This window comes from Papaver somniferum, chromosome 1, assembly GCF_003573695.1.
Source record: "Papaver somniferum cultivar HN1 chromosome 1, ASM357369v1, whole genome shotgun sequence".
In the NCBI taxonomy this organism is placed as follows: Eukaryota; Viridiplantae; Streptophyta; class Magnoliopsida; order Ranunculales; family Papaveraceae; genus Papaver; species Papaver somniferum.
The window spans coordinates 62,240,998-62,260,310 of record NC_039358.1 but is presented as its reverse complement, the minus strand read 5'-3'; the positions used below and the strand labels follow the sequence as shown (position 1 = coordinate 62,260,310).

At 36.0% G+C, this 19,313-nt stretch overlaps 1 protein-coding gene, 2 long non-coding RNA genes and 1 other non-coding gene across 5 annotated transcripts; 1 reads left to right on the top strand and 3 right to left on the bottom strand.

The window, feature by feature from the left end:
* Positions 1–5,179: 5,179 nt before the first annotated feature.
* Positions 5,180–7,268, bottom strand: LOC113329680. 2 transcript variants are annotated; one of them, XR_003349970.1, is made up of 3 exons: positions 7,215–7,268; positions 6,905–7,105; positions 5,180–5,307 (listed from the first exon to the last, which is right to left on the bottom strand). It is a non-coding gene; the product is annotated as an uncharacterized LOC113329680 (long non-coding RNA). The 2 variants fall into 2 exon arrangements; XR_003349971.1 differs by having other exon boundaries at positions 5,180–5,300.
* On the bottom strand, positions 6,536–6,618 carry LOC113342448. The gene has a single exon (XR_003356666.1). It is a non-coding gene; the product is annotated as a small nucleolar RNA U36a (small nucleolar RNA).
* A 2,701-nt stretch (positions 7,269–9,969) lies between the features above and the next one.
* LOC113288954 (thioredoxin H-type-like) lies at positions 9,970–11,196 on the bottom strand. The gene is made up of 3 exons (XM_026538117.1): positions 11,037–11,196; positions 10,467–10,589; positions 9,970–10,267 (listed from the first exon to the last, which is right to left on the bottom strand). Exons 1-3 carry the CDS (start codon positions 11,190–11,192, stop codon positions 10,136–10,138), a joined length of 411 nt encoding a protein of 136 aa, XP_026393902.1. The 5' UTR covers positions 11,193–11,196; the 3' UTR covers positions 9,970–10,135.
* Positions 11,197–14,231: 3,035 nt separating this feature from the next.
* Positions 14,232–15,684, top strand: LOC113329672. Its single transcript, XR_003349969.1, has 2 exons — positions 14,232–14,521; positions 14,611–15,684. It is a non-coding gene; the product is annotated as an uncharacterized LOC113329672 (long non-coding RNA).
* Positions 15,685–19,313: the final 3,629 nt, after the last annotated feature.

Sequence of the window (19,313 nt, the reverse complement as noted above, 5' to 3'; positions counted from 1 at the left end):
TTCTTTTTTTCACTACTACTTGAGTATTCTATTCTTCACATAGTGAGCCCTCTTCCCTTCTTCCATCCCGAAAAACATTTTGGTCTTCGTAGATGAATCAAGTATAATCGAAGCAGCATCTATCACATCATCATCAGTAAGACCATCAATCTTCTGTAGCTCCTCAAACAACTGTTTGTTGGTGTCTGATTCTTGGGCCAATGTACTACGAATTGCTTCAAAATGTGAAAGAGTGCCTGATACAAACTTGCTGAAAGAATTAGCCATCAGATTAAGACCATTCGAATCACCACTTGATTCACCAGATACAACATCCAAAGAAGATGATCTAACCCTCTTCCTCCTCCTACCTTTATCATTACTGTTATTGGCTTCGTCCACTGATCCAGATTGGTTACTTTGTTCTTGTTCAGTTTCCTGTTTTGTTTCGTTCTCCCTTTCTTGCTCATCTTCTTTATCTATCTCTTCCAACTCTTCAGCTAAAGAAGCAGCTCCTTTACCATTTGCTCTATCTTCAGCAAATATTTCAACCAATGCGTCCAAATGAGGAAAAACTTTCCCATACACTCCCTTTATACTTGTATGAGACTGCAAAATCCACAAATTGGGTATCAGTGCAGTTAAAATAAACAGTGCACTGAGAATCAGTGCAGTAACAGTGCAGTTAAAATAAACAGTGCACTGAGTATCAGTGCAATAACAGTGCAGTAATCTGAGAGTTGCAGACCTAGAACTAAAGATATTAGACCAATGCCTGCGACTTAATTCCATTTAGAAAGGTCAGAACACAATTAATAACACTTTATTCTAGTCTTGTCTATTTCAACACCCAAGTTTTAAATCATGTCATTCAATCCAGGATTTCTATGATTACCCATTTGATTAGGAACAGCACCAGTGGGAGAATTACAGCTTAAATCAAGAGGCGGAAGAGACTCTAAGCTAACAATAATTGTATGAATTAGGAACTGTTCCATTTGACTACCAGCCAATAATACACAAGCAAAACACTATTTTAAGTAAAGCTGAAGAATGCAGAACAATCACAAGAAATCAGATTAGGTCACAAGTGAATGGAGCTGAAACCAGATAAGAGGATTACCCATTTCAGATCCGATTGAGTCACAAAAGAAAACTTGAGTTGAAACTGGGAACCAAACATACACCGTCTATTCAACCAAAAATACTTGTGACAATTCTTCATATGGTGATACTTCTTACTTATCTCTGTAGTGTATTGTTGTATTACGTTTTTCATTAGCAAACCAGTTACAATAGATAACAGTATTTCTGATAAACTATGACTACTCATCATGTAATATAAACAGGACAAAATCACCAAATGCAATTTTTTACCAAAATGATAATCCCAAATCACAGAGATACATCAAGATATACCAAACCCATAATAATTCAAATGTAAACACCTCAGTACACATTCTCTCTCTCTCATAAGGCAAAAAAGAGGTGGCAATTGATCTGCATCTCAAGTTTGAATTCCTGAAAGGTAGGAAATGCAAGTTGCCTGCATCCCCACAAAAAATATGAATCAACTGAATAACAGACATATAGTAATACGTATTAGTACGTTTTCATAGAAAGGTTAATGGTTAATTAAAAACTGAAATATGAATCAACTGAATATAGTAATACGTATTAGTACGTTTTCATAGAAAACGTACGGATATGGTACACTTGCCATCAAGAGATTTGTTTAGAGACCTGACGCAGCAGACACGTTACGGATATGGTACACTTGCCATCAAGTGAAAGTTCCGTCAAAACATCAACCAATATGTCATCTTCAGCTTGTACCCAACTCCGATGAGGTGCCATTACCTGCCTGTTTGCAACAAAATTTTGTAAGGTTGAATTCCTGAAAGGTAGGAAATGCAAGTTGCCTGCATCCCCACAAAAAATATGAATCAACTGAATAACAGACATATAGTAATACGTATTAGTACGTTTTCATAGAAAGGTTAATGGTTAATTAAAAACTGAAATATGAATCAACTGAATATAGTAATACGTATTAGTACGTTTTCATAGAAAACGTACGGATATGGTACACTTGCCATCAAGAGATTTGTTTAGAGACCTGACGCAGCAGACACGTTACGGATATGGTACACTTGCCATCAAGTGCAAGTTCCGTCAAAACATCAACCAATATGTCATCTTCAGCTTGTACCCAACTCCGATGAGGTGCCATTACCTGCCTGTTTACAACAAAATTTTGTAAGGTTGAATTCCTGAAAGGTAGGAAATGCAAGTTGCCTGCATCCCCACAAAAAATATGAATCAACTGAATAACAGACATATAGTAATACGTATTAGTACGTTTTCATAGAAAGGTTAATGGTTAATTAAAAACTGAAATATGAATCAACTGAATATAGTAATACGTATTAGTACGTTTTCATAGAAAACGTACGGATATGGTACACTTGCCATCAAGAGATTTGTTTAGAGACCTGACGCAGCAGACACGTTACGGATATGGTACACTTGCCATCAAGTGCAAGTTCCGTCAAAACATCAACCAATATGTCATCTTCAGCTTGTACCCAACTCCGATGAGGTGCCATTACCTGCCTGTTTACAACAAAATTTTGTAAGGTTGAATTCCTGAAAGGTAGGAAATGCAAGTTGCCTGCATCCCCACAAAAAATATGAATCAACTGAATAACAGACATATAGTAATACGTATTAGTACGTTTTCATAGAAAGGTTAATGATTAATTAAAAACTGAAATATGAATCAACTGAATATAGTAATACGTATTAGTACGTTTTCATAGAAAGGTTAATGTAAACACCTCAGTACACATTCTCTCTCTCTCATAAGGCAAAAAAGAGGTGGCAATTGATCTGCATCTCTCTCATAATCCTGTATCACTCTTCCACTTGCCATCAAGTGCAAGTTCCGTCAAAACATCAACCAATATGTCATCTTCAGCTTGTACCCAAATCCGATGAGGTGCCATTACCTGCCTGTTTACAACAAAATTTTGTAAGGTTGAATTCCTGAAAGGTAGGAAATGCAAGTTGCCTGCATCCCCACAAAAAATATGAATCAACTGAATAATAGACATATAGTAATACGTATTAGTACGTTTTCATAGAAAGGTTAATGGTTAATTAAAAACTGAAATATGAATCAACTGAATATAGTAATAATCTATGATGCCAAAAATATTAATGGTTAATTAAAAACTCTTCTTTTAAACATAGTTAAGATTGGGAAGAATGTGCATAGTGAAGAAACTAAATTTTTAGTGTGATACACTGCTACTGCTGGAAATTACAAAATAATTATTTATTCTAAAAAGTTCTCTTCCAAAATGGAAAAAGAGATACCTCAATTCAAGCGTAGTGACCTCTGAAATTTTCAGTCGAGTAACCAAAGCAAAGTGCTTCTCCAAATGTTTTCCTTACACCAGACACTAGCAAAATTATTTTTTAAGAAGTTAAAAGATAAAGTTGCAACTCTTCATATCAAGTCCACAGGTGCACCATACTAGGCAATGCGGCTTACAACAGTATCAAAAAATGAAGTTCGGTTACTGTGTCTGTGAATGCTATTACTCTTTGAGACACAAGCGGAAGAGAATGAAACCAAGAATCTTTAAACTGAACAATATAAGCAAAAGAAAGATAAAAAACATGATTACATACATTCAAAGCAAACAAATGGGTTAAGTGGGGAGACATCTGGTATACGAAGGTCCTAGGTTATCAAGCATCTAAACTTATATTGCTTAAAGGCTAGTAGGTGTCCGTATGCAATTCCTTAGATCAGCTCCCCAGTATTGAATTTATGACTGATTCGAGGTTCAAGGTTTCTTAGCTGAAGTGTTATTCCAGGTTTGACAAGGAGCCTCAATAGTAAATACACAAGTTAAAGAACAGTTATAACACTTCAATTTATAATTGTTCTCAAGATCATGAAATGATATTATTGGTGCCTGCTATAATGACACAAAACGATCCATTATGAAGTGTTTCAAAACTCACACCCTTGTTAAAATTGTTCGCGTATCAAGAGGATAAGTAGCACTCAACAAAATATACCTGATCTAAGAGGCCGAAAAGTCTACTAAAACAATTAAATGAACTTAAACAACATACCTTTTCCGATTACATGCTAATACAGGAAACAGGTTCTTGAAGTTGAACCGAAATCAGGAAAGCGCATATTCCATACCCAGTTCAGTACAAATGAAAGTTATAAAAAATGTAAGCTAATACAGGAAAATGATGAAATCATTTTAACTAACTATGCGCCTACGTCTAAGTGCAGTCCATCTTTCCCACATTTGATCAGCTAACTCCTTTCTCTGAACATCCCAATAATTCGAGGAATCGACATGTTCGATCATTCGACTTTCTTGAGGAGAAACCAAATTAATTGGTCCATCTTCATATTCATCTTCCGGTAAAAATTCATCCATAGGCATTTCTCTCCTAATAAGGTTATGTATCAAACAACAGGCCATGATAAAACGGCAATGTATGTTCACAGGATACCATGAGGGACCCCTAAGTATTGCCCATCTCATTTTCAACAATCCAAAAACTCTTTCAATCACATTCCTAGCCCTACAATGTTTCATATTGAACAATTCTTCAGCTGTCCTGGGTTCTAGACGATCTCGCCCCCATTCCTTCAAATGATAACGTTGACCTCTAAAGGGAGCAAGAAATCCTCCACTATTTGGATAACCGGCATCAACAAGGTAATAGTAACCTAAACAAGTAAGCATGTAAACAAACATCACTATCTTAATAAAAAACATGAAAAACACTTGCTAATCCGCAGATTCAAGTTATAATACTCTAACAAACTTACCATGTGGAACTTTTAAGCCATTTTTTTTGTAAATGGCTTCCCTAAGAACACGAGAATCAGCAGCTGATCCTTCCCATCCAGGATATACATATATAACCTCCAAGTCTTGAGAACATACACCTAAGACATTGGTAGCAATTGCGCTTTTCCTTGTACGATACCTAGGCTTGTCTGCTGTTGCAACGTGGAGACTAATATGTGTTCCATCTAATGCCCCTAGGCAGTTCTAAAGGTAAACAAGGTGATGTTAATAGTTCATTAGTGATATTCATGACATATAAGATTAAAAAGGTTATAATATTTCATTTGAGACAATCTCATACCTTAAAGCAGTTCCATCTCTGGTCAACAGAACTTGTAGAGACTGCTACCGGTTCTTTTAACAACTCTCCTTGAAGCCTAATAACTCCTTTCAACACCGTGTTCACATGTCTACTAATCGTATCTCCTGATCGCTTGAATTGAAAACTCACAACTCTATTCTTATGGTGATGCGCAATTACATATAAAAATATCGCCACCATTTCTTCGACATCACAATTCCTATTATCTTCTAGTCCACTAACAGTGCGCAACTTATGACAAAGAATTCTAAAAGTGCGTCTATCGAGACGAAGTTGGGATTTACATTTGGTGTCACTTTTGTATACCAAATCTTCCATCACCCACAATCGTACCATAGTTAATTCAAAACGATCATTAGCTCTTAACACACAGCTTTGATGACGCAAGACATATGAATAAAAATAAATGTAAAATAAAGTTACATCATCCATCGTTGTTCGGATATTGTCTGTCATCATTTCAAGTTTTCTTTTTTTTGTCAAGACTAGAGGTGCCATACTGAAAGTGGGTCTGAATTTGAAAAGGATAAGAACAAAATGGTCAACCATACATGACTATACATACACGGATGATAAAACAGTAAACAATCATACAGCCACAGGGTGTCTCAAGTCAAATATCATTTGAAGGACATGTTATCAAACTTATGTTAACAATCATACAGTCACAGGGTTTCAACAGACCATTATCTAAGGCTCTGAAACACCACAGAATTAAGAAAAATAAAAGCATTACAGGCCAAATCATTATGAAAATGCCATAATACCTCGGGGGTTCTCACTGTAAACAGGATCTCAGTTCCACTACATCTCAACTAATTGGATAACATTATCATAGGCTTCTCAATTAACACACTTATTCATACAAGTCCCTAAACAGATCACTAAAATCAGATACACCATAAACATACACATTAAGATGGGATCATTTTATAATAACTCAAAACCCTGATCTGTGCTGCTGCTGATTTTGTTCATAATCACAAAACATGATGGAATTTCCTCTCACCTAATTTGGTATTCATTTCCAGCCATATCATCATAAAACAATGAAGACCCTATCAAAGCACAGAATTTCTATTTACAAATCACGGCGATAGAAACTTCGAAAATAAATTAAAAGACAAATACCCTCAGTGCCTCCGCTACATCCATTATGGTCATATGAATATAGTTTCCCCAAGAGGTTCTCCCTGTAAACAGGGTCTCAGTTCCACTACATCACTGATTCAACTCATTAAACCTTATGGAAATTTTATACACATATCTATGAAAAGATAAAAATAACTAGTCATTTCAGCTCTCTATCAAGAATTTTCTGAAGCAGAACTATAAATAATGTATCATATCAAGAAATTCAACCATTTTTATTTAGCTTCACAGATAACTCTCAGAAGCGCGGGTATTTTGTAATCATAGCCAACTTTACGATCAAAGACTAAACATAAACATGTACTCATAATCTAACACAAATTTAGATTCAATAGTTAAAAGTGCAGCCAGAACTTTTAAAGGCAAAAACCAACGAAAAACTAAAGCTGTAATTAGATCAGTAAGTAAAAAAAAACGTAACACAATCAAGAGACAGTTAAAAGATGATTTCATGGATTATATCATAAACCCAACATACACATGCATAAGCTAATTTTATCATAAAACTAAAAAATTACCGAAATCAATTTAAATGAAATTGGTGAACGAATTATACCTTGAAAGTTCTTATTAGTTGAATCAAAGGGAAACGCTGATAATACTGTAGTTGATTGAGTCGGGAGAAGAAGAAATAGGTACTGTTGAAAATGAAAGTTAGAGTTCTTGTGGAAGAAATTATTGTTCCTTAGTTGATGATCGATTATCACAAAGCCGAAAATCCAATTGAGATGATAATTGGTCTTTTAATCAATCATTCCTGCAACAAACTGAAAAGAAATCAAAACCCTAACAAAACGAGCAGTTAAAAAAAATGAAATTACATACAGATAGAGAAGAAAGAAAATACGAGAATTTAAAACCCTAACCTAATCATCGTATTTCTCCATCTCTCATTCTTCAGTGGTTTCTTTCTTCTTCTCTCTCGATCTCTTCTTCTCTCTGGATCTCAGATGGTTAGAAACTCTCGATCTCTTCTTCTCTCTCGATCTCAGATCGAACGAAATGGTTAGAAACTCTCGATCTCTTCTTCTCTCTCGATCTCAGATGGTTAGAAAATCTCGATCTCTTCTTCTCTCTCGATCTCAGATCGATTTCAGTACCTATACGAATGGTTATTCAGTAAAATGAAAAAAGAAAACCAGATTTTCAGAGGGACAGATTCGTAATTTTCGCTCAATTCCCTTTGTTTTTTACGGAATCAAATTCCTTTCCACCCACCCACCAATGCAATAGAATAGAGCCCATAGGAGGGAATTGGATTCCTTAGCAATCCAATTCTAAATTTTTTTGGGCTGTTCGGTTCAGGGGAATTGGGCCTATTCCCTTGGAATCCAATTACTGGGTTCCCAATTACCTGAAACGAACGGGCTATTAATGAAGTTCCACAATTATGACCGTAATTTATGGATGAAGCTAATTTCTATACTGTCAAGATATGGATGTTTGTCAAAAGGGTACCAAGAAACATTTTGCCAGACATTATCAACATGCTGAGACCTGCTGGCAACTATCAAGCAACTAAAAAGGCCTAGAACAGAGACTCGGGTGACAAAAACACTGAAGTGTTACTGGATATTGATGTTACTAAAGCTCTAAATTATGATGTTGACGCATATGAAGATCATATGACCTCCCATTGGCTTGAAATCGCCTATCCTCTGGATGGCTTATAATTCTGTAAAGCGCGTAGGATCCTTGATCATCCTGGTCCGCTCTGTGAGGAAAGAATAAACTTTAATCCTGGAAATCAAACCCTACCTCTCAAAACCCATTCACCGCACCACCAACTTCAACACATATAATCAACAAAATAAGAGGATATACCGACAAGGCAACCACTGAATTTGCAATCAAACTTCACGATGCTCAAAGACAGATCGTCCTAGCCAACAACACGCCTGATCTTGATAGCTCAAATGACTTCATTATCTTCAAAACTGGATTACATGGACCTCCTCAGGAAAACATTCTCACCCTTAACCCTAAAGTTATAGCTTTCCAAAAGAAACATAAAAAAATCATATCTGCTTGTAAAATCAAGGAGCACAATGCAAGGAAAAAAAGAATTCACATCAAGGAGGCTACCAGACGTAACAACACAAATCTTGAATCTTCTAACATACTTGAGCAGAATTTCTTCCCAAAGACTACCCTTGAAATTCCAAACCCATTTCCTAAGATCCCAACTTTGTCTGATATTCAAGACGTTTAAATGTTGAATACAAGATTCATAAGAAACAACTTTGAGATAAGAGAAGATTCGAAAAGAAAGCATCAACAGACAAGCACCATGAAGTTTCCCATCCCCCTAAAACTAAAATAAAAACTCAGGCTCTTGATATCATGGAAATTTCTCCAACCCAGAGCAAAAAAGCTAAGGACTACCCACCAGGTTTCAGCCCAAAGGATAATGAGGTTGTTAGAGCATTACTCGGTTGAACCCACAAGTTTTGTTATCTCAAGCTTGTTCTCAGCATTAGATGATCAAAACTACATCTTGATTTCTAGTCTACTAAGTCAAGTCTCGGACTAGGTTAGAATTTGGTAGTTGAGTATCAGACATCACCCTTGAAGACTGAAGATCGAAGAAGGCAATTGGAAAATTTCTATATCAGGTATGTGAAGACTGAACCATTCTATTTTACTTACTATCTTACATTCTATTTTATTTACGATCTTACCATTCTATGTTTTTGAAACGATGTTGTATGACTTCTAGTAGATTTACAAAGAATAAATTTCGAGTCAAGCTTGCCCATACAAATAATTTTATCATACGGGAATGTTTCAAACATTATAAGAGATAAATATTGAATTTTCTGATATTTGTACTCAGGCTAGGTTGGGGAACCAATTCACAAACTGCAAGTTCAGTTGGGAACTGTTTACGAACCAGTGTGGACTGAAATTTGAAAGTTCGTATTAAAGAATGGCGGTTGACGAACCCGATTCACGAACCGTGATTAACTGAGTTTTGTAGTCATGTAGGGTTGGCGAACCGGTTTCATGAACCATTGGACCCTGACTTGTTTGTTGCCAATAATCTCAATATGTTGGGATATGGAATGGAATGAATTTAGCGGTTTTGATTTTCCTGCTTACCTTTCCTGTAGTGTTCGGTTTAGGGGTAACATTTGAGGGTTGGACATTCTTAACTACTGTCATTGTTGTTGGTTGGTTTGTCTTGGTACCTACTGCTTCAAGAGTCTGATCCAGTTGCAGTGGAAGTAGTAGCTTCCATCTATGTTGTATCAGGTGCTAGGCAAGGCGAGGCGCCAAGCCCAGCGCCTAGCTTGCCCCAGGCGAGTGCCTAAAAATTAGAAAACAACAGCAGTAAGCCTAATTTGGCGCCTTTGGTGCTTTTTTTCTTAGACGCCCCTTAGGCGCCTCGCGCCCAGGGCGCCTTTTACAACATAGGCTTGCATTACTTTGTAACCTGATGCATTTATTTTTAAAGCAGAGTTGATCACTAGCACTGTGGATACAGCATACACAACATATGCGCTGATCGGGTTTTGCACCTTGCACTTTTTTGGTAGAATTTTATTTATAGATTCAGCCAAGTTCGTATCATATGATTCATATGCATACTGTTACTAGTAGTAATTCAAACAGAAAATGTGGCAAGGCTCAAACATAAACTGGAGTTTATTAAAAAGAAAGACAGAAACCCCGCCTGTTCTTACAGATTCATGCATAGCAAAGTCACATCCTCAGACATGGATGGCAATTTAAAAGCAAACTCCAAATACATATATATAATAAGTCTATTGTAATCAGCTTAAACTTAACAAGAGTGCTTTGCGATCAGTTCCTCCAACTTGGTTTTGTTTGCACCAGCAAACCTATCGACCTCAACTCCACCTTTGAGGAAGACAAAAGTTGGCATTGCTTCTACTTTCCACTCCTGAGCAACAACCTGCAAAAGTATACCACTTTGTTCAATTTCTGTGTTTTATAGCTAAGGTCAGTCACATGAGAAATATATTCGATGACGATTATAAAACATGTTCCTTTAGGTTTTTCTAATCAAGGATACCAACATCATCTGTGCTAATTCATAAACACGATTTCATGAAAACATCATCATAACAAATTTGTTTCAAAATTGAACTCACCTGCAATTCATCTACATCCACCTTGAGGAACAACACATTGGTGAGCTTCTTGGCGATTTCAGCTAGGATAGGTGCAATCATGCGACAAGGACCGCACCATGAGGCAGTAAAATCGATCACAACCTACAACACATAAAGATTATGAGCAACATAAAAACCTAGAAGTAACATGTATAAGCACCAAAAACAAAACATGAACCATTTTTTAAGTTCAAAATCGGACTTAAAGGTTAAAAAATCAGACTAAAAGAAAATTCAAAATCGGATGGGTGCAGAAACCCTTGTTTTGCTTTTCCAAAACGACCTTAAGCTATGTTAAAATTCAAAACCAGGGCTATAATAACCCTAATTAGTTCTACCAAGACAAATTTTACTAGAAAAGTTGACCTAATTGAACAAGTATATCATAATCAAGAAAGAGAAATCAATCAAATAAGCTCATGTCTACCAATTCTAAACCATTAGCTCAAAATCCATACTCTAGAAAGCTAATTCAACACAGAAATTAAGAATAATCCATAGAAAAAAGAGTAAAAAAGAGTAAAAAAGTAGGGTTTGAAGAAAGTATACCAATTTGTTCTGTTCTTTGCCTTTGTCAAGGTTGGTAGTCCAATGCTCCAAAGTATGGCATCCAACAACTTGTCCTTCTTCAACAGCAGCGGCAGCCATGATTCTTCTTTTTCTTTTCTCTCTTAAAATCTGAATGTTTTTAGCTTTGTTGCTCATCTCTAGGCAGCGGAGACTTGTTTATATAGAAAAGTTTCGATGATATGGTACATCAGAAACAGGTTAATTAAAATGAGTCACAAATATTAAATTCCTAGAGAAGAGACCGACTCTAAAAGTCGGAAAGCATATCCCTTCGTATTGCTTTTCTACTGGACGGTCAATTTAACGACATTATTACCACACCCAAGAAAAAAACAAGAAGATTACTATAGGCATTTCCATGATTGTTTAGGGGTACATCAACATCCAGTTAAGACAAAATTGCTCCAAGCGTTGAATTGGTTCACCCCCAAGCAAATTTGTAACTCCCTTTAGGAATGATGCAAAAATGTTATCCATTAGCTGCCTACCTAATTTGTAGTTGTGAATATTGAATGAAACTTTCCTTTTGTGTGTGAACTCATTTGATATTAACGCCTTCTCTTCTCTATGAAGAAATGCAAAAAATGGAAGTAAAACAATACACCCCAAGCAACTAGCATATGTCATTTGAAAACGATTAATTATCATCCGTTGAAGTAGAGAAAGAAGAAGTTTTTTCTTTTGACGAACTAGTATTGGCCCTTGTTTCATTGCTGATGAGGTCTAAAAATGTTCCATTCAAATTGAGATATAAAAACTTCGCCTTGACCACGTTCAGTGAATCGAATTCGGCCGGGGGCAGCTGGTTCTTTCTTTATTTTCCGGGACCATTTACTATTATTCTGCTGTCTTGATCTTAAAAAATGTCCACTTGAAGAACAGAATATCTGTTTTGGCAAATGGAACTCTCGATCACCTTTCCTTCCTTTCATCACGTCCAAGTTTTATTGGTGGTTGTTGTCCATGTCGAGGCTTTGCTTGGAATTGGATCAGTGAATAAAAGGTTATTCTTATTCGTCCTTGAGAATGTGTGGCATGTCCTTGAGAATGTATCTTGTCTTTTTCTTGAATATTTCATATTTCAATTCTTCTTTCATCAAAATCATATCTTATATTGTTTCGGACGCTTCTTTGAGTGGAAATGGTGTTTCATGGCATTGTGATATGTCGGTGGTTGCACCCAATTCCTAAGAACCATCGACGTAATCAGATACGTCTACATGCGGACGTGTGTTTCACGTGTTCGCTATGCTCTCTTTATAGGTATCCACGTTTCTGTATTAACTCCTCCCCAGCTTATCCACCAGCACCGGTGAAAGAATAAAAATACTTCGTGCCTTGTCGTGCTGAGGTCAGTCGTGCGCGCGTAATGTAGGTGATGTTCTGAGTCTCATTGGCGGAGCGGTAATTTTTTATTTTTTTTTCTTTTGAGAAAGGAAGGAAGGATATATTAAAAAGAAAAAATATGTACAAAAATTACAGATGTTAAAGGACTATCATTGAGACATACTTAAAGGTCTCAGAATTTAAGCTCCATAGATGGATATCCAGCGTGACTGAATGAATGATTTTATCCTTAGACTTAGTCCTCCCCCCATGCATTCTCCGATTACATTTCAACCATAATTCCCAACAGATGGTAACGGGAATTTAGATGAACGTGGAATTGGGGATATGGAAATTAATTATGGGATATGAATTAATATTTTCGTTCAATAGTTCCTGCTAAGGAATGTTTTTTAGGTGCGAAAATACTAAAAAACTAAATTAAACCTAAATATTCTCCACTTCTTTTTAAATTCTCTTCTCCTTCTCTGTCGGCTCCTCATTTTGAAAACGATTTTTTTTGTTACATCGCAGGTATCGTATTAGTGATGAAGATCATGCCGGAAGTAATTTTTTTTTACATCATCGGCATTGTATTAGTGATGAAGACCATGTCGGAGTGATGAAGACCATGCCGGAAATGATGAAGACCATGGAAAAATAGTGCCGACGTGCTAGATAAATAACTTAAAATGACGGCACTGTAAGTTGGGAGTACCCATTTTATGTATATTTTGTAACATTTGTTGGCATTGATTTTGTCGGCATTTTGTAAGTTAGGAGTACTCATTTTTTAACCATATTCATATTACCTCAAAAAATTTGTCTCTATTCTCACCCAAGTGAAGTGATTATGATTTATACTAATTATTATCAAACCAATCTATTAACTTAGCTAATTATAATTAACCACTAAATATGATTAGTGAGGGGTAAATTATGAATTAGTTGAAATATATGGATAGGGGGTGACTCTGATTTACTATTTAAATCTGGTTTTGTCTTTTTCCTATATCCCTAATTAGTTTTGGTATCCCCAATTGCACGATCAAATAGATGCCAAATCATCTTTATTTTCCTCAACCTACTCTGCAACCTCCATCCCAACATTAAATCCTTAAAACGGCCTGACATGACCCACAAAATATGCAGAAAAGAAACAAAGAAGTCCCACAGATATTTAGCCCATTCACGGTGAATGAAAAGATGATCCGTAGTCTCCAAAGTTAAATTGCAGAGCAAGCAGAGATTAGAAGGAATCACTACGCCTCTATCTTGCAGCATGCTTCTTGTTGGTATTGACTATTGAATAATACAAAGCAGCCCAAAAAAGACATACTAACACTTTTGGAGGAGCATACTTACTTAATAAGGCATTTGAGCAATCCCAATTTAGTTCAGAATCCGTGAGCAAGGTGTAGATAGCTTTAGCTGAACAATTTCCAATGATCTCATCTTCTGCATCAGGAACCAACAACACACTCCTAATATCAAACTTGATTTCCGATTAATCTATCCATTCAGCTGGACTTAATTCAGAGCAACAAATCTTATCATGGGAGACAAAAATAAAATTACAAGAAAGACTAGACCATTAGGCACAAATAGATTTTTAATGGGATAATTAGTTTTAGGTACTCAGGTTTTGTCCAACATTAGACTTTGGTCTAACATTTATCCAATGTTAGGGGTTGGTATCTGGAATGGACGTTGACCCGCGTTGACTAGGTTAAGTCTTAACTTCCGTTTAATAATTATTAAAAAATTTATAATTACTAATACATTTATTATCGCACCCTTTAGTATTTTTAATATTTACAGAATTATCATAGCAAAGAACGAAAAGAATTTATCTTTATCTTTCTCTCTTCCTTCACCAAACCTTTATCACCACGACTTTCTCTGCACTCCCCATCTCTCCGGCACTACCACTGCAATCACCAACACAAAAACGAACTTCTCTTCCATCCAAAAACCTAATAAATCTTTTATACAGTGGAATCGGTAGTTGGGTAATATCAACAAACGACTGAATCGAACAATTAGGGTTTTGATTTTTTTCGGTCGGCGAAGAACATGAATCTGTTGATGGGTTTTACGCAAGAGATGATTTGGAGAAGCGATGTGGATGTTTAATGGTTTGTAATACTCTCTCTTAATTTTGGGTTAAAGTATTGAAATTAAACTTTTGAAATTTCAGACTTACAATACAAATTTATACTTGTAGGGTAAAATTTCGGAACGAAATTTGCAAATCTCCGGATGATGTTGTTGAGAAGACAAGGCATGGATGAACTCAAGGGAAGTTTAAATGAGATTTGGTTAGAGTTTCGATCCATGGAGTTTTTGGCAGAGATCTTGAAAACGAGAAAAAGAATGGATTTGGTTCTGTTGTAGTCAGTGAAGATTTAATTCGAAAAATAGGGGTTTTGTTTGATTCAGAAATTAGGCTTTCCATTTAGTGAAAATGGGGGTTTGTTTGATTCAGAAATTAAGGTTTCCATTTAGTCAAATTGTGGGTTTGATTTAATCGGTAAATTGAGATTTTGTTGGGTTCAGTAATTCCGGTTTTGTTTGATTCGGAAAATTAGCGTTTTGTGAGAGAAAGAAATGATGTTGGGTTTAGAGAAAACAGATGTATAAGAAACCTGACCACTTCCATTGGAGTTTTGAAATTAATTTTGTAAGGTGGGATTGATTGAGTTTGGAATCGGCAGTCAAGGATCAGAAGTAGTTGTATTTAATGAAGTTTCAGGGGTAAAAACGGATTTGGGTGAATCTGTAAAGCTGTCGTTTCCCTTGATATTGAAATCAAGGGATTTGGAAGATCAAGTTACTGCTATGGTTTTGTAGTTAGTTAATAAATTACAACGAAGAAACTTAGAAGTTTCTGCAATTGAAGAGAGTGGGTGTTACTGGAATTGATCAGTGATGGTAGAGCTGCAATTGAAGCGAATGACTGTTGCAGAAGAAGAACATCGAGTTGGGGATGAAGACGGAGGTTTAATTGGTCATCCTAGCCGTAGACTTTTATTTTTTGAACCGCTGGATCTTAGTCCCGCTACAGGGATAGACTTGTAAACTCTGTATTTTTACTGTTTTTTATTTTACAAAATTAATTAAAATCAGGTCATAGACAGTCAATTTGAGTCAACGTTGGGTCCAGGTACCAAGCCCTAACGTTGGACAAATGTTAGACCAAAATTTAGAGTCGGACAAAACTTGAGTATCAAAAGCCAATTATCCCATTTTTAATATCAAAATTTTAAAATCATTAGGGTTGGAAGCCAGCCCAGCAAAATAGGTAATTGATCAAATATTTTATGCTATGTTTTTTATTTGGAAAAATTCGAGAATTATTAAAATATTTTTAAAGATGGATCCGAATTTTTTCTTCAAAAGTGACATTTTTAGTTTTTTCAACTTGGCTTTTATAGGTAAAAATCAAAAAGTAAAAATATGTCTTTTCTTAAAACAAAGATATTGTTAATAAAACTTAGTTTATATGTTATTATATTTTTTGAAAAAGATAAGTTTTCACGGATATTTTTTTTGTTTCTTTATATTATTTTTCGATGTAACAAAAAGAAAATTACAAAAAAACATAAATCTTACCGGTCACATAGACTAGTGGTACAAAAAGGTTCAAAGTATTGGCCGTCGTATTGGCAAACTTGGTTTTCTTTCCGGTCCAAATTAAATTAAGAGAAATACTTTTGTTACAACAAAATTTAAAGGAAATGGGCCTGAGAAACCCCAAGATACTTGCAAACTATTAAAATTTAAAGTAAAAGACATTTGGAACTTCTACAACACGGATGAGATCAAGCTTCCCAACGTACGTAATGTTGGGGTTCAGCGACATCTACATGCTAATACTGCAAAAACAAAATAGCTAACAAGAAACACTTGATCTCTCGGATTGTTTCATGAACCTCACTACGATCTAGGATAAGAAGAAGAGAAAGAGAACCACACAGATGCAATCCATAAACAAAAGCAACATGAAGTAAAGTACTCACAGATTTAACGTGGTTCAACAATAAACATAATGTGTGTATATTGCCCACATCCACCAAACGGCTACAACATCTTTCTTTATTATAAAACCACCAATTGAGAATTACACAAGAATTGAATAATCAATTAATCAACTCACCACAATGTGACCGAACACAAGAACTCTCACAAACGCCCTATAAATCCAAAGTAGTGTCTTCACCCATACGGGATAATGTTTACCACATTATCAATCACAACGAGAAAATCTTCTCTGCACACTCTGACATAGATTACAATGGACGCCAACAATAATCTAATCCAACACCACCAAGATGATCTTCTCCTCAACAAGATGTCTTACCAACATCTCCATACGAATACTCCATAACGATATATCTTCCAACGTCGATAAGTATTCCATAAGCACCATCATGATCTACTCCTTCCACCATCAATGATCTCTCACATCCACCCCAAAAGGTGGGATAAATTCCTCACATCTCTAATGAGAATTTCCTTGAGAACTCCATAGCTAAAACTCATAGCCTAGACCTCCTTTTATAGGATTCACATTACTTATCCTACAAGTTAGGGTTTCCTAAATTGGTTTAAATTCCTATACTTTGTGTATAAGTAAACACAAATTTACCATAAACTCTTGACCGGCTAAATTTAGGACAAACCAAAATTCCATTCACCGACCCAGTTTGGACTTTTTCAAAAAACAAACTCTTTGTCCAACGGAACCCACAATTCTCCACCTCATATCATGCATTTATGCATGAGACGATCAACTTGTTTTCCCTCCATATTATGAAAATCGATTGCACCATCACTGGTTGCCTATATATCCTCAATAGGAATCAAACCGAAATGTAGTTCACTCAAATTGTTCTGTAGAACTCTACCAGAAGAGAGCAAACCAAAGTTGATCATCACCAACTTATGACTCAACAATCCAACCTATCGGTGATTGTACAAATCTCTACCTCAGTGACAAATTTCTGATTATCTCAACAACCATCCATCATCATACAATTACTCGTTATGCAACATCTTGAGATACACCTTACTATTTTATATTCACAACTCCATATTGATTGGCACCATTCCACGTGTACTGCATGCCAAATCAATCGGACCATACACGATAATTTTTCATATGCTACCAATCGAACTTAGTTACAGTCATCATGCGCACTTGAGCCATTGATGCCCCTTCAAGCTTGCTCCATATGAAACCAGCTCCGTCTTGTCCTGCCTTGGTCCACCTGAGTTAATGTCCCGCTCTACTTAAGACACTAAATCCAAGTTGTGCACCATACTCAGGGATGACATCCATAACTACTCGATAACCAAGTGAAAAACTAACACAGTAGTCTCTGAGCGTCTGTATAAGCATTACCTTAGCAGAACCACAATCTTCATCTTCGTATATAAACTCCAGCTGAGTCAATTGCTTCTTCAAACAACTGATCATACACTTGTTCTTTTCCACGAGCATGTTCTCCAAAGCTAGTTAACGAGATACTTTACGTTAGTTTATAATAAACCAGCCTCCATATTAGCTTCCAATAAACTAACCATCTTGTATGTACCAAAGTATATTGAGCCTGACTCTGATTGTGCACCAAATACAACCAATCCACGGATCGCTTCCACTGCGTGCCAATCTCAATCTCATCTCTCTGAATCTTGATTTATCGAGCCTTTATCCAATTGGATCATGATTCTACGAACATATATCACCAACTGAGTTTTACTCATCCATAAAATCTCATCAAATCTTGAACCATTGCATACATACAAAAACATATGTCCAGCTTCACAGAGATTTCGACAGCTGACACATTAATCTTCTTCACCACTTCAGCAACCTCAACGGGCTTTGACAAAATTATCAATCTAGTCTTTTACCAATTTCTTAGCAAGCATGTAGTTTCAACTTCATTGTAGTCAAACCACAATACAATTCGGACTCGGATAGAACTGTGACTATCGTCGAAGATATCATTGTTACCCTCGTAATAAATGCACAATGTCATACATTCTCTCCTGTGCATATCCATTTCCTAATCTTGCTTCAAACATACACCAATGTTGTGAAATTTGGTAATTCGTCCTTCACACAAAGACCCAATCACATACAACCATAATTTGAAACCTTTAGTAACTTACTCAAGCTCCAAGCAATTCAAGACGCGGTTGTGTTTGTCTTCTCATGCTACGTAGAGAAAATAACTTGACGGAAACTACATTTTTGTTGAACCAAATTTCTCAAAAGAAATCTTTACATTCATCTCTACAAGCTCTGTCACTATTGAAATCAATTTCAATAACTGTAGCAGACAAGCTAACCCCCAAATATTATCATTGCTATAATGTAGCTCTCTCCCACAGAAAATCTCACAATGATCACCAGGAAATCGAATAGCCAATGGAAAATAAAAAAGTTGACGGATGTTGATGGTGGATTTTTGGCAAGGGATATCGTAACCTTACATATTCCTGATCCAGTAGTCAGATGAATATTGAGACTTATGTCTCTCATTAAAGCATGAAAACTCATGCCACAAGAACCTCTGACTGAGCATACTGTCTCTCAGAGCATACATGAATATGCAGTCTCTCAATTGAGGCAACGACACATTTCATGAATACTGAACAATTTCAGTAATCTCTTTTATATATAATTGAACGATTGGACGACTCCTAGACAACTTTCCTGCTAGTATAGAGCATAATGTCTTCAGGATTCAACAATGTTTTTCCTGACTATGTAAAAGACATGAATCTTAATGGTTGGACGGCTCCTAGACAGCTTGCCTGCTAGTATAGAGCAATAACGTCTTCAGGATGCAACAACGTTTTCCCTAACTATACATAATAAATATGACGCTTCAACTAGCTCATGTCGCTTAATTCTCG